The sequence below is a fragment of the Miscanthus floridulus genome, chromosome 19 (assembly GCF_019320115.1).
Source record: "Miscanthus floridulus cultivar M001 chromosome 19, ASM1932011v1, whole genome shotgun sequence".
NCBI lineage: Eukaryota > Viridiplantae > Streptophyta > Magnoliopsida > Poales > Poaceae > Miscanthus > Miscanthus floridulus.
The window spans coordinates 84,394,222-84,406,548 of NC_089598.1; the positions used below are offsets into that span (position 1 = coordinate 84,394,222).

The window sequence follows — 12,327 nt, forward strand, 5'->3', positions numbered from 1 at the left end:
TGAATTTGATAAAGAACAAGAGAAGAAGCAAGATGGGGCAGAAACATTTGAATGGTTGCTTGGTCACATTGATTGAAAGGGAATTTTTCATGCAAGCTAAGGATAAGGACATCATCACTTATTTTCAAAGCATTAAGGATTGGAAAGTTGTCTAGTAGCTTGTAAGTTGAAAGCTTTGTTACTATTTTGCTATTTTATCCTCTATTTATTTCACATGTTGCCACTTTGATATGTTGATCATTAGTAGCTGGACAATTTTAAGTTGTGATCAATTTTATTAATCAATGATGCTACCACTTAATTCTATGTTATAAAACTATAATTTAGGCTGCTAAATTTTTTTCTTGCTATTTGGAATTTTGAATACCCATGGTCCAAATCCTGCGCCCGCCTCTGAGGGCGTCGGGGATGGCCTGCAGGAGGGTTACGCGCGATGGCCGGTGTGGGGAGGCAGCAGGCAGACTGCGAACACCAGGTGGAGAAGCAAGCACGTCCGAGTCCGAGCACCTCACTGCGCCTTCGTTGTGGCCAAGCCATATCCGAGCACAGCACGAGGTCAGGGCGCGGCATCACGTGCCATGTTCGCGTGGGCGGTGACCTTCCTGCAGGCAACCTCCGCACTGGCCGCAGCACCGGCGGCGGCATGCGCGGGGGGCGAGAAACCGAGTGGAAGGCAGAATCGGGCAGAGGTAGAGTCGCTGGTCGCGAGATGCGACGGGAAGGGTTGGACAGAGAACGATCAATTAATTTTATAGGGGAAGGGTAAGGTGCTTGAAATCACGTCGTGTGATGGCTAGTGGGGGAGCCTAGAAGGCACGAATGCACGATCGCTGGGAAACGGAAGCAAGCAACGCGTAGCGGTGGGGGAGCCCAGAATGCACGAATGCACGATTGCTGGGAAACGGAAGCAACACGTTGCGGTGATTGTGCGATGGTGCTATTGGTGTGGGTTGATGCTGACCTGGCTTCACGAGAAGTCAGGAAAATTTTCTAATGGGTTTTCTATTCAGGTATAGGAGATAGAAAATGTGGGTAATGTTTAAAAACACTAGATATATGCATGTGCGTTGCACGAACAATGAATATGTATCCATTTTGTCGGGTACCATAAAAAGGGGTCCCCTAAGCAAAAATCAAAAAAATCGCTTAGACCTCGTAAAAATCGAAGTTAAGAGACAACCACCGGCAAACCCCCACCTTATCCGAGGCTCGGCTGGACCACCCAGCCCACCTCGAACAATATCCAAGCTCACCTGAAGCGGGCTCGACCCAAAATGAAACCGTAAGGCCTCGGACGAGGTACCGATCCTCCGCGTTGCTCGAGGCCCCGCACGTAAGGCCTCGGACGAGGTACCGATCCTCCGCCTCGCTCGAGGCCCCGCACGTAAGGCCTCGAACGAGGTACCGATTCTCCGCCTCGCTCGAGGCCCCGCACGTAAGGCCTCGGATGAGGTACCGATTCTCTGCCTCGCTCAAGGCCCCGCGCGTAAGGCCTCGGATGAGGTACCGATTCTCCGCCTCGCTCGAGGCCCCGCACGTAAGGCCTGGAACGAGGACGTCACATCCAACTAACGCGTCAACCACTCCCGCGACGCTAGCCGAACGACGGCTCAATACAGCGGAGTGGCCGACGAGACATAAGTCACATCGACACCATGCCGTCCGGGACAGGACAGGGCAGGGGTTACCGGCTGCTGTGCTTGGTGTTGTGCCCATGACTGACACCCGTGTTGCACTATGCTTCCTAACCCCACCTGCTTCGAGGACAGCGCGGCGTGGAGAGTCATGTCCGGGTCTCTATAGCCTCGGAATCAGCGTACAAGACCAACTGCTCCCTCCGAGCCTCAGCTATCCGCTTTGGGGTCCCTGTAGCCTCGGGACTCGCGCTCGCCGAGCCCCCCACAATGGTTCATCCTCGGCACCGACTGGGCCTCGGCTCTCTACGTTGTCAACATACAGCGACCGGCACGTCGTCCGCAATACGCACCATACCCTGCGCCAAGTCGCAAGAGCTCCCACGTCGCACAGGATCAGGCGTGACCGGCGCATCGCTCCAGTGCACCGAGGACAAGGCCGCTTCACCGACCATGCCACCGCAGTGACAAGCTATAGGGCTCGGACATGCCGCCTCTGTTCACACAACGCCACATAGCAAACCCATGTACTGCCCCCGTGCCTCCCTTCGACTATAAAAGGGAGTGACTGGGGCCGCTTCTAGGGAACGGGCAAGTAAAACACGGACACACACAGACAAGCGACACACGACGCTCTGTAATGCACACGCACAAGCAACCCACGCCACTCCATGTAGAGACCTAGGACTAGCTCCCTCTCTCACCCAGCTTGTAAACACCTACTACAAGCACCTCGGTGCAAGGAATACAAGATCGCTCTCTCAGACTGGACATAGGGCACCTATTGCCTGAACCAGTATAAACCTTGTGTCTCTTTGCATCACCATCCGAAATTAGGGGCACACAGTACACTTTCACTGGTTGGTTGAGGATCCGTCGGACCCAAAACACCGACAGTTGGCACGCCAGATAGGGGATCTACTGCGTGTTAGCCTCGTCATCCCAACAAGTTTCAGGTGGTAGACCCTGTGTGACCATTGCGTCACGGCACGGTGATCTGGTTCGGGAGCCTAGAGTTCATGTCTCTAGGACATGAGTATGATATGGTACTCCTCCCACTCAGAACCCCATCGACCGATGACGACATCACGCGCCAGCAGCCTAGGCGCAGGCGGCGCCTAGGCCGCCGCTCTCATCACGCTCACCAGGCGTGACACGAGTGGGACCACCCCGACTCCGCGCAAGCTCAGTGCGATGCACCGCGCTCCGTCGGTATCCCATGCCCGGCTGTTAGTACAGAGTCCCTGGTTGGGGACCTGTCTAGCCTAAGCCTAGGCAAGAGAAAGACGCCGGTGATGCACAGCGATGCCCCGTCATCAAGCTCTGCCCCGCCACCTCCTAAGGAATCGCCTCCGGCGGAGTGGAGCCCGGTGACGACACCATCCCTGTACCCCTTTGGGTTGGGCAATACCGCCGCCGCCTACCAACGTTTTGCCCTCGACCTCATCACCATAGCTCCGACCCACACCCATGCTGACTCCTCGGAGGAGGACGGGGCATGGGCCGGAGCGGACTTCTCTGGGCTTCGCGACCCTGAATCCATGCGCCGCTTCCTGGCCGCGAGCGACTATTGCTTCGGCTACTCTGACTCCGATGACGAAGGCACTTACGATCCCGCTCGCGAGTGCTTCAACGTCGAGCTTGGGATGCCGAGCACGGGTCCCTGATGAAGACCGGGGCAGGCGCGGGTCTGCTCTTCATCTTACCCCTCGGAGTGCACATGCGCTACATGATTCGGCTCCACTTCGCCGCCTCCAACAACGTAGCCGAGTATGAAGCCCTCATCAACTGCTTGCAGATCGCCATCGAACTTGGAGTACGGTGCCTCAACATACAGGGCGACTCGCAGCTCGTCATCGATCAAGTGATGAAGGAGTCGAACTGCCATGACCCTAAAATGGAGGCGTACTGCAAGTTGGTATGTCACCTAGAAGACAAGTTCGACGGTCTCAAACTCAACCACATTGCGCGAAAATTCAACAAGGCCACGGACAAACTGGCAAAGATGGCGTCGGCACGAGCCCCGGTCCCCCCGAACATCTTCGCCAGAGACCTCCACAAGCCTTCCATCGACTATGCCTCGACGGCGGGAAAGGGCCCACCGGTCGAGCCCACCGCAGGGCCCAAGGCCCCCTCTATCACCGAGACCCTAACAGCCGAGCCCGAGGCCATGGAAATCAATGCGGAGCCTCCCGAGGCCAACCAGGGCACGGACTGGCGAGTCCCGGTCCTTGATTGCCTCGTTCGAGGAGAGCTTCCTGCAGACAGGACCGAAGCCCGACAGCTTGCGCGACGAGCCAAAACTTACGTCCTCAGCAACGGCGAGTTGTACAGGCGAAGCCCATCTGGCGTCCTCCAACGGTGCATCACCACCGAGGCAGGCTAGGCCCTACCTTGGGACTTGCACGCTGGGGCCTACGAGCACCATGCAGTGCCTCGGACGCTCGTCGGAAGAGCCTTCCGCCAAGGGTTCTACTGGCCAATGGCGGTTGCTGACGCCACCAAGCTAGTACGATCCTGTGAGGGATGCCAGTACTATGCGCGGCAGACGCACCTCCCGGCCCAAGCCCTCCGAACCATCCCCATTACATGGCCATTTGCCGTGTGGGGGCTGGACATGGTTGGGCCTCCGCAGAAGGCCCCCGAGGGCTATACCCATTTGCTGGTAGCAATCGATAAATTCTCCAAGTGGATCGAGGCTCGTCCGATCACTCAAATCAAATCCGAGCAAGCGGTGCTGTTCTTCACTGATATCATCCACAGGTTCGGGGTTCTAAACACCATCATAACTGACAATGGGACACAATTCACCGGCCACAAGTTCCTGACGTTCTCAGACGACCACATCATCCGTGTAGCTTGGTCGGCCGTAGGACACCCTAGGACAAATGGCCAAGTAGAACATGCCAACGGCATGATCCTACCAGGCCTCAAGCCAAGAATATACAACCGGTTGAAGAAATTTGGCAAGAAATGGCTTGCTGAACTCTCGTCGGTCATCTGGAGCCTGAGGAACACTCTGAGCCGAGCCACGGGGTTCACACCGTTCTTCCTGGTCTATGGAGCCGAGGCCATCCTCCCCACTAACTTGGAGTACGGTTCCCCAAGGCTACAGGCCTACAATGAGTAGAGCAACCGCACTGCCCGTGAGGACACCCTTGACCAACTGAAGGAAGCCTGAGACGTTGCGCTGCTATACTCGGCCAAGTACCAGCAAGCCCTACGACGCTATCAAGCCCGACGCATTCGAAGCCAAGACCTGAAAGTGGGCGACCTGGTGCTGAGACTGAGGTAGAGCAATAAGGGCCGTCACAAGCTGACCCCGCCATGGGAAGGGCCGTACATCGTCACCCAAGTGCTAAAGCCCGGGACCTACAAGCTAGCCAACGAGAAGGGTGAAATCCTCACCAACGCTTGGAGCATAAAATAGCTACGTCGCTTCTACCCTTAAATTTCCAAGCATTGTATACTTTGTTTCTTGAAATACAATAAAGAAGCGTTCTTTAGTTGTTCAAATTTTTCGAGAAACCCCCTGAGCCCATCGTAGGTCTCAGCGTTACGATAACACTATAAGGGAGACTCGGCTCTGCCTCTGTAGAACGGAGCCTCCCTCGGGGGCTAGAAGGGGGGACCCCCTAAGTCCCAAACACTGATTTTTAGTCGTTTTTCAAAAAAGTTTCTACGCCAAACTCTCTCGCGTGCTCTGGCAAATCGATTGTAAAAAACCTAAGGACCGAAAGTCTGTCTTAGGGCCAAAAGGCCGACCGAGTCGTGAGACGGCCTACGCCTCTGGGCTACGGTAACTCCCTCACCACCTTTTGCCCAAGGGGCAGCTTAGGCTTCGAGGAAGTTTTTTGCAAGAGATATGTTCAAAGATGAGACAGAGGACAGAGGCTCAGAAATACCATAAAAACGATTAAAAAGCATATACGCATAAGTACTTTAAAAAGGCCTCGACGGCCACAAGCGTTATGGTACGATAATGTAAGTCCTAATCTATTAACATGACCCCTTTGGCCCAGGTCAAAACTCAGGGTCGCTAGCGTCGGCGGTCGGCGTGGGAGGAACCACCTCCTCTTCGAACAGACTGGCTAGTGTCGTGCTAGGGGCCTCAGCCGCCTCCACCAGCTTCATGACCTCCTCCTCGGCCTTCTCGTCATCCTCAGACACGACGTAACCATCGCTGACGGCCTCGAGGTTGATGCCAGCATAGTGCGAGGAGACGACGGCCAAGGCGCGCTTAACGCCCGTATGCAGCGCCCCCCGAAGCCGCTTGCGGACTTAGCCGCTCAACGCGATCAAGCGGCTATCGAGGGAGCTACCCGACTCGACCCCTCCAACCTCCAAGGCCTCGCAGGTGGTACAGGCGGCGCTCTGCAGCACGTTGTGCTCCCGGATCTTGGCCTCGAGCACTGCCTGCACTGCAACGGAGGCCTCAGCTCCTCGGGTGACCTCCTTCTCCAACCCTACGCCAAGACAGGCGAGATGGGGTTAAGCACGAAAGAAAACAAACTGAACAGGGGCGCACGCCTATGAAACTCACCTTCAGCTTTCACCCTCCAGTTCTGGACCTCAACCCAAGAGGCCTCGGTCACCCTAGAAGCCTCCATCTCTAGTCCTGCGTCACATCGGGGAGTTAGGGGTCGAACGCAAGAACAAATAAAACAAGAGGCGTGGCTCAACAGGACTCACCCTTGGCCTTTTCCTTCTAGGCTAAGGCCTCGACCTGGGAGGCCTCGGCCACTTTGAGGGCCTCCGCTAGGGCACCTTTCGTCAGCAGGTGCGCGCCCTGCTCCACCCCCCAGCTGCCCAGTGATGGCCTTGGCAGAGGCCGTCGCTTCTTCAGCCCAGGACCTAAAGGTGTCCCGCTCACCGGCCACCTGGGTCAGCTCCTCCTCCAGCTCCTTGATCCGTGCCACCAAAGGGACGACCTACTCCTAGGCCATGGTCGCCTCGTCCTTCATATCAGCATAGCGAAGGCAGAGGTCCTCCACCTCCGTGCTTCGCGCCGATAGAAGCTCATTAACATTGGCGAGCAGGTCCTTCTATTGTCGGAGCTGGCCCTAGATGTCCCTCTCCTGCCGAAGGAACATCGACTTCCTAAGGGACCAGGCCTCGAGCTCCTGGATAGGCAAAACAGATGTCAAGCGCTACGACAAAACTCAGGAAAAAGACAACACATCATCGAGAAAGAAAGCGTGCACCTGGGCAACGCCGGGCAGATCGTCAGCCACGACGGACAGCGCTGTCCACAGCGACCGCTCTGCCAGCTGGCGGAATTGCTCGAAGGAGCCCCAGCGCTCCCCCTCGGCCATGTCCTCAAGGGCGAATAGAGGCTCTCCCTCAGGGTCATCCCGGCTCCGCCACAAGACACACGGGTGATCCCACCCGCGGGGCTCGGGTTGTACCCGCACGAGGGCCGAGCTTCCCTCGCCAGAAGTCGGAGCTGGCTGCTCCGCGGTGCTGGCTGCCTTGGTGTCCGCCACCTCCTTCCCCCGGGAAGCATCGTTGGAGGAGATTGAATGGACATCCACCTCCCGGGCACTCTCCTGTAACGGCAGCGGGTCTTGGACCAGGGGCGGTACTGAGGCTTGCCCCGCCTCCATCTCTGCATCCTAGGCTGCCGGCTCCGTCGCGCCCAAACCGGCCTCCGCTGCCTCGGCCTCGGTGGTCCCAGGAGCTCCAGCTTCCGCCACCTCAGCCTCGTTGGTCCTGGGAGGCCCGGCGTCCGCCACCTCGGCCTCGGAGGTCCTAATGGCCTCGGCCTCACTCTCGGTGGCCTCAGCGATTGAGGGCGCCTCGGCTTCACCTGGCTCGAGGGCCTCGGCCTCGTGGGGCGTAGGCGCCTCCTCCCCCGCTTGCTTCATGGCCGCCTCGGTAGCCTCTCCTTAGGCGACCGGCTCCTTCGGGTTGGCCCTGGCCGACGCCACGCCACACTATATGGCGACCTGCGCCTCCACCACCCATCGAACGGTGGAGCTAGTGCTCACCTTGAGTGACTTACATGGTGCCAAGGCGGGCGCCTCCGCCTGACACTTCCGGCTGAAGGCAAAGCACTCATAAAGTCAACATGCGACCAAAGAACGAGTGGGAGATGCTGCAAACTCCACTGTCAAAACACTTACCTCGAACGGGGACACAATAGCTTCTACACTACGCCCCTCGTCCTCTGCAACGGCGGTGGCATGGCCCCCATGTCCGTCGATGTCGGCCGGCCCTCACCAGACCCCAGTGCCCCCTCGACCCTCTACGAAGGCTATTGGGTCAACTCCTCTGTCGCCTGCTCCACCTCCGCCATCGAGCCCACAAGGCTAACGGCGTGCTTCCCTAACGCCTGTGCCTCGGGCGTGTTGGCCTCGGCCCCAGGGTGGGTGATTGCCAGCCCTGAGGCGTCCTCTCCTCCTCCTCCTGGAAGCGCCGGGCCGCTCGCCGATGCCTCGGCCGTCATCCCCCTAACATCAGGGAGATGGTCCAGGGTACCCTGCCCTGCCTCACTCTCATCGTCATCGCTCGAGGAATCCATCGACGACGGTGATGGAGACGGCTCCACCGGGAGACCATCCTGCCTCTGCTGCCGACGACGTTTCTCTAGCTCATCGCGCTCAAGGTTCTTCCTCTTGAGCCTTGCCTCCTCGGCGTCCTTCTGCTCCTTGTACGCCTCGGTATGTGCCCTGTTCACCGCCCACCGCTCTACGTCCTCGAGAATGGGTGGTGGGGAGGCTCGCACATCCCTCATCCCCTGCAGGAACGGCGAACGCAAATAAGGGAACAGGAAAATGTAAGAAGCAAGGAGGCCTCGGGGGCCGCAGCGACGCACGACTTACTAGGGAGATGTACCCCCACGACGGGTGCATCAGGAACGGGGCCAACTCGCTGCTCCTCTGCCACCCGTCCACCATCTCCCTCACCCGACGCAGAACCTCCTCGTCAGAAAGGGTGACGGCGGACAACTGGATGCCATCGATTGGCTCAGCCGGTATCATCTCGAATAGGCGTTGCCGCCGAGCCATCAGCGGCAGCACCCTCCGGTGGTGGAACACCACCACGACCATGGCCGCCATAAGGCCGCAGCTGCGTAGCCTCTCAAGCGCCTTCAGGAGCAGCTGCAGCTTGGGCTGATCGACCATCGGGACGCCGTACCTCCACCTCTCCGGCTGGCTCTCCACAACCCGCCCGGTATAGGGGGAAGCCCGCCGTCATCATTGCGGAGGTAGAACTAGCTGTTGTACCAGCGGCGGTTGGACGACGTGAGCTGGGCCAGGATGTAGGAGGGTTGCCTGTCTTGGCGCACTTGGAGAGTGCAGCTGCTGGCCCTCAATGCCTTCCGTGTGCCCGGCGTGCCCATTGGCTTGGTGTTGAGCCCCGCCCAAAAGAAGTGAAGCCATAGCTCCCAGTGGGGGGTGATGCCTAGGTACCCCTCGTAGACGACGACGAAGATGGCCGCCTGCGCGATGGAGTTGGGGTTGAAGTTGTGGAGCTCCACGCCGTAGTACTGCGGGAGCGCCCGCATGAACCGGTCTGCCGGCAGGCCGAGACCACGCTCGTGGAAGGCCATGAAGCTCATGATATAGCCATCGCGTGGCCTCAGCTCTAGCTCACCCCTCGAAGCAATCCACTCTGGCCTGTTGGGGTCGGTAACCGGGTGGAGGAGGCCGTTGTTGATGAGCGACTGCAGCGTCGCCATGGACACATCAGACAGACCCCAAGGATCTGCCTGGATGACAATAGCGCTGCTGGCCATGGATGTGGTGGAGAATGCGGCTACGGTGGTAAGGAGAGCTTTCACTATCCCTCTCTCTCTCTCTCTCTTCCTCCCCTTTCTCCCTTCTTCTCCCTGGCGCTCTCTGTTCTTAGCAACCGCTCGAGGGCAGAAAGGACGAACGTAGGCAGGCAAGGTAAGGAGGGGCGGGGCAAGGCTCGTCACGTATTTATGAGGGAGGGAAGGGGGCGAAACGGATGAGCGACGAAACCGGGGAAGTTTTCGGCAGATCTAGCACAGTTAATCCAGATCCGACTAAACCGCCCACGCGTCCACCTCTTCCTTATTAATCGCGCGCACGGTAACGTCCCATCCGCAGATGTCGCGTCACATCCGACCACAGCAACGGCAGGCACCATTCCGTCTCCCCGAGGAACTGCCTCAAAAGGAGCACCCGCCGTTGTCAGCCGACGGGAGGGGAATATCCCCCACTCGATTCCTTTTAGACTAAGGAACTGGGCACCGAGCCCGTTACGGTCCAAGGGTTCGAAGGCTGGGCCCCCGAGGGTCTCGACAGCCGCCCTAGGACAACAGAGTCAGGGATGACTATGGGCAAGCCCATACATGGCCGAGGCCCAAGCAAGCGATTGCTTGGGATGCCCTAAGTCGTGTCCGAGACTGGTAGGGAGGTCTCTGAATGGGATCCCACCATAGGAAGGCACCGAGCCCCTAGGGCCAATCGAATGGCCCTAGGACCCACTAGAGAAGCCCTCTGGTACTTTTGGAGTGCGTATCTAGACCACTTGCCGACCCCTATCGAATGGGGCACGGGCCTCCACTTGGACTTACCCGATAATAGCTCACCGGAGGTGTCACTGCTCGCGCCCACCGAGGGTAGCCTAGCATACTCCACCCCTCCTTCCGAACAAAAAGGATGCATGAGGGCCACACAAAAAAGACAAGGAAACTCTTGATCGCCCTCTTGCTCTGCGCAGAGGCTCAAGGGCTCTTCCTGCATACACACCGAGGCCCAGCAACCTGAACTCGCACTCGGGGGCTCGGCAAAACACGATAAAAGGCACTGAGCCCGTTACGGTCTAGGGGTTCGAAGGTTGGGCCCCCGAGGGTCTTGACAGCCGCCCCAAGATAAATAGAGTTAGGGATGACTATGGGCGAGCCCGTACATGGCCGAGGCCCAAGCAAGCAATTGCTTGGGATGCCCTAAGTCATGTCCGAGACCGGCAGGGAGGTCTCTGAATGGGATCCCACCGCAGGGAGGCACCAAGCCCCTGGGGCCAATCGAATGGCCCTGGGACCCACTAGAGAAGCCCTTTGGTACTTTTGGAGTGCGTCTCTGGATCACTTGCCGCCCCCTATCGAATGGGGCACGGGCCTCCACTTGGACTTACCCGATAACAGCTCACCGGAGGTGTCACTGCTCGCGCCCACCGAGGGTAGCCTAGCATACTCCACCCTTCCTTCCGAACGAAAAGGATGTGTGAGGGCCACACAAAAAAGACAGGGAAACTCCTGATCGCCCTCTTGCTCCGTGCAGAGGCTCATGGGCTCTTCCTGCATACAAGCCGAGGCCCAGCGACCCAAACTCGCACTCGTGGGCTCAGTAAACGTGATAAAACCCACACTCAACATGAGAAAAGCCCCTAGAGGAATAAATCCACTCCTCTAGGGCCTCGGGGGCTACACCCGGTGGGTGCGCTCGTGCGCACCCACCAAAGCCTCGAGTACGAAACACCATCCCGCCAGGAGCTGCCACGAGCCAAATCTCACCAAAACCTCAGGGAGAATGTTCACACTCTCCCCAAGGCTCAGGGGCTACTGTCAGGTACCATAAAAAGGGGTCCCCTAAGCAAGAACCGAAAAAATCGCTTAGACCTCGTAAAAATCAAAGCTAAGAGACAACCACTGGCAAACCCCCAACTTATCCGAGGCTCAGCTGGACCGCCCGGCCCACCTCAAGCAATATCCAAGCTCACCCGAAGCGGGCTCGGCCCAAAATGAAACCGTAAGGCCTCGGACGAGGTACCAATCCTCCGCCTCGCTCGAGGCCCCGCACGTAAGGCCTCGGACGAGGTACCGATCCTCCGCCTCGCTCGAGGCCCCACACGTAAGGCCTCGGACGAGGTACCGATTCTCCGCCTCGCTCGAGGCCCCGCACGTAAGGCCTCGGACGAGGTACCAATTCTCCGCCTCGCTCGAGGCCCCGCGCGTAAGGCCTCGGATGAGGTATCGATTCTCCACCTCGCTCAAGGCCCCACACGTAAGGCCTCGAACAAGGACGTCACGTTTAACTAACGTGTCAACCACTCCCACGATGCCAGCCGAACGACGGCTCAATACAGCGGAGTGGCCGACGAGACGTAAGTCACATCGACGCCATGTCGTCCGAGACTGGACAGGGCAGGGGTTACCGGCCGCTATGCTCGGCGCTGTGCCCACGACTGACACCCGTGCTGCACTATGCTGCCTAACCCAACCTGCTCCGAGGATAGCGCGGTGTGGAGAGTCATGTCCGGGTCCCTGTAGCCTCGGAATCAGCGTACAAGACCAACTGCTCCCTCCGAGCCTCGGCTATCCGCTTTGGGCTCCCTGTAGCCTCGGGACTCACACCCGCCGAGCCCCCCACAATGGTTCATCCTCGGCACCGACTGGGCCTCGGCTCTCTACGTTGTCAACATACAGCGACCGGCACGTCGTCCACAATACGCACCATACCCTGCGCCAAGTCGCAAGAGCTCCCATGTCGCATAGGATCAGGCATGACCGGCGCGTCGCTCCAGTGCACCGAGGACAAGGCCGCTCCACCGACCATGTCGCCACAGTGACAAGGTACAGGGCTCAGACATGCCGTCTCTGTTCACACAACGCCACGTAGCAAACCCATGTACTGTCCTCGTGCCTCCCTTCGACTATAAAAGGGAGTGACTGGGGCCGCTTCTAGGGAACGGGCAAGTAAAACACGGACACACACACAGA

General features: G+C 58.5%; 1 protein-coding gene across 1 annotated transcript; it reads right to left on the reverse strand.

Moving 5' to 3' along the window:
* Positions 1 to 5,657: 5,657 nt before the first annotated feature.
* Positions 5,658 to 7,501, reverse strand: LOC136526289 (uncharacterized). Its single transcript, XM_066519007.1, has 4 exons — positions 7,279 to 7,501; positions 6,178 to 6,252; positions 5,976 to 6,100; positions 5,658 to 5,873 (listed from the first exon to the last, which is right to left on the reverse strand). Exons 1-4 carry the CDS (start codon positions 7,499 to 7,501, stop codon positions 5,658 to 5,660), a joined length of 639 nt encoding a protein of 212 aa, XP_066375104.1.
* Positions 7,502 to 12,327: the final 4,826 nt, after the last annotated feature.

Excerpts from the sequence above, each read along its gene's own strand:
- LOC136526289 (XM_066519007.1), bottom strand. The coding sequence starts at position 7,501 with ATGAAGCAAGCGGGGGAGGAGGCGCCTACGCCCCACGAGGCCGAGGCC. Across the intron at positions 6,253-7,278 it reads GGCCGAGGCAGCGGAGGCCG|GACTAGAGATGGAGGCTTCT; the intron begins GTTTGGGCGCGA and ends GATGTGACGCAG. Across the intron at positions 5,874-5,975 it reads CCACCTGCGAGGCCTTGGAG|CGCGCCTTGGCCGTCGTCTC; the intron begins GTTGGAGGGGTC and ends ACGGGCGTTAAG.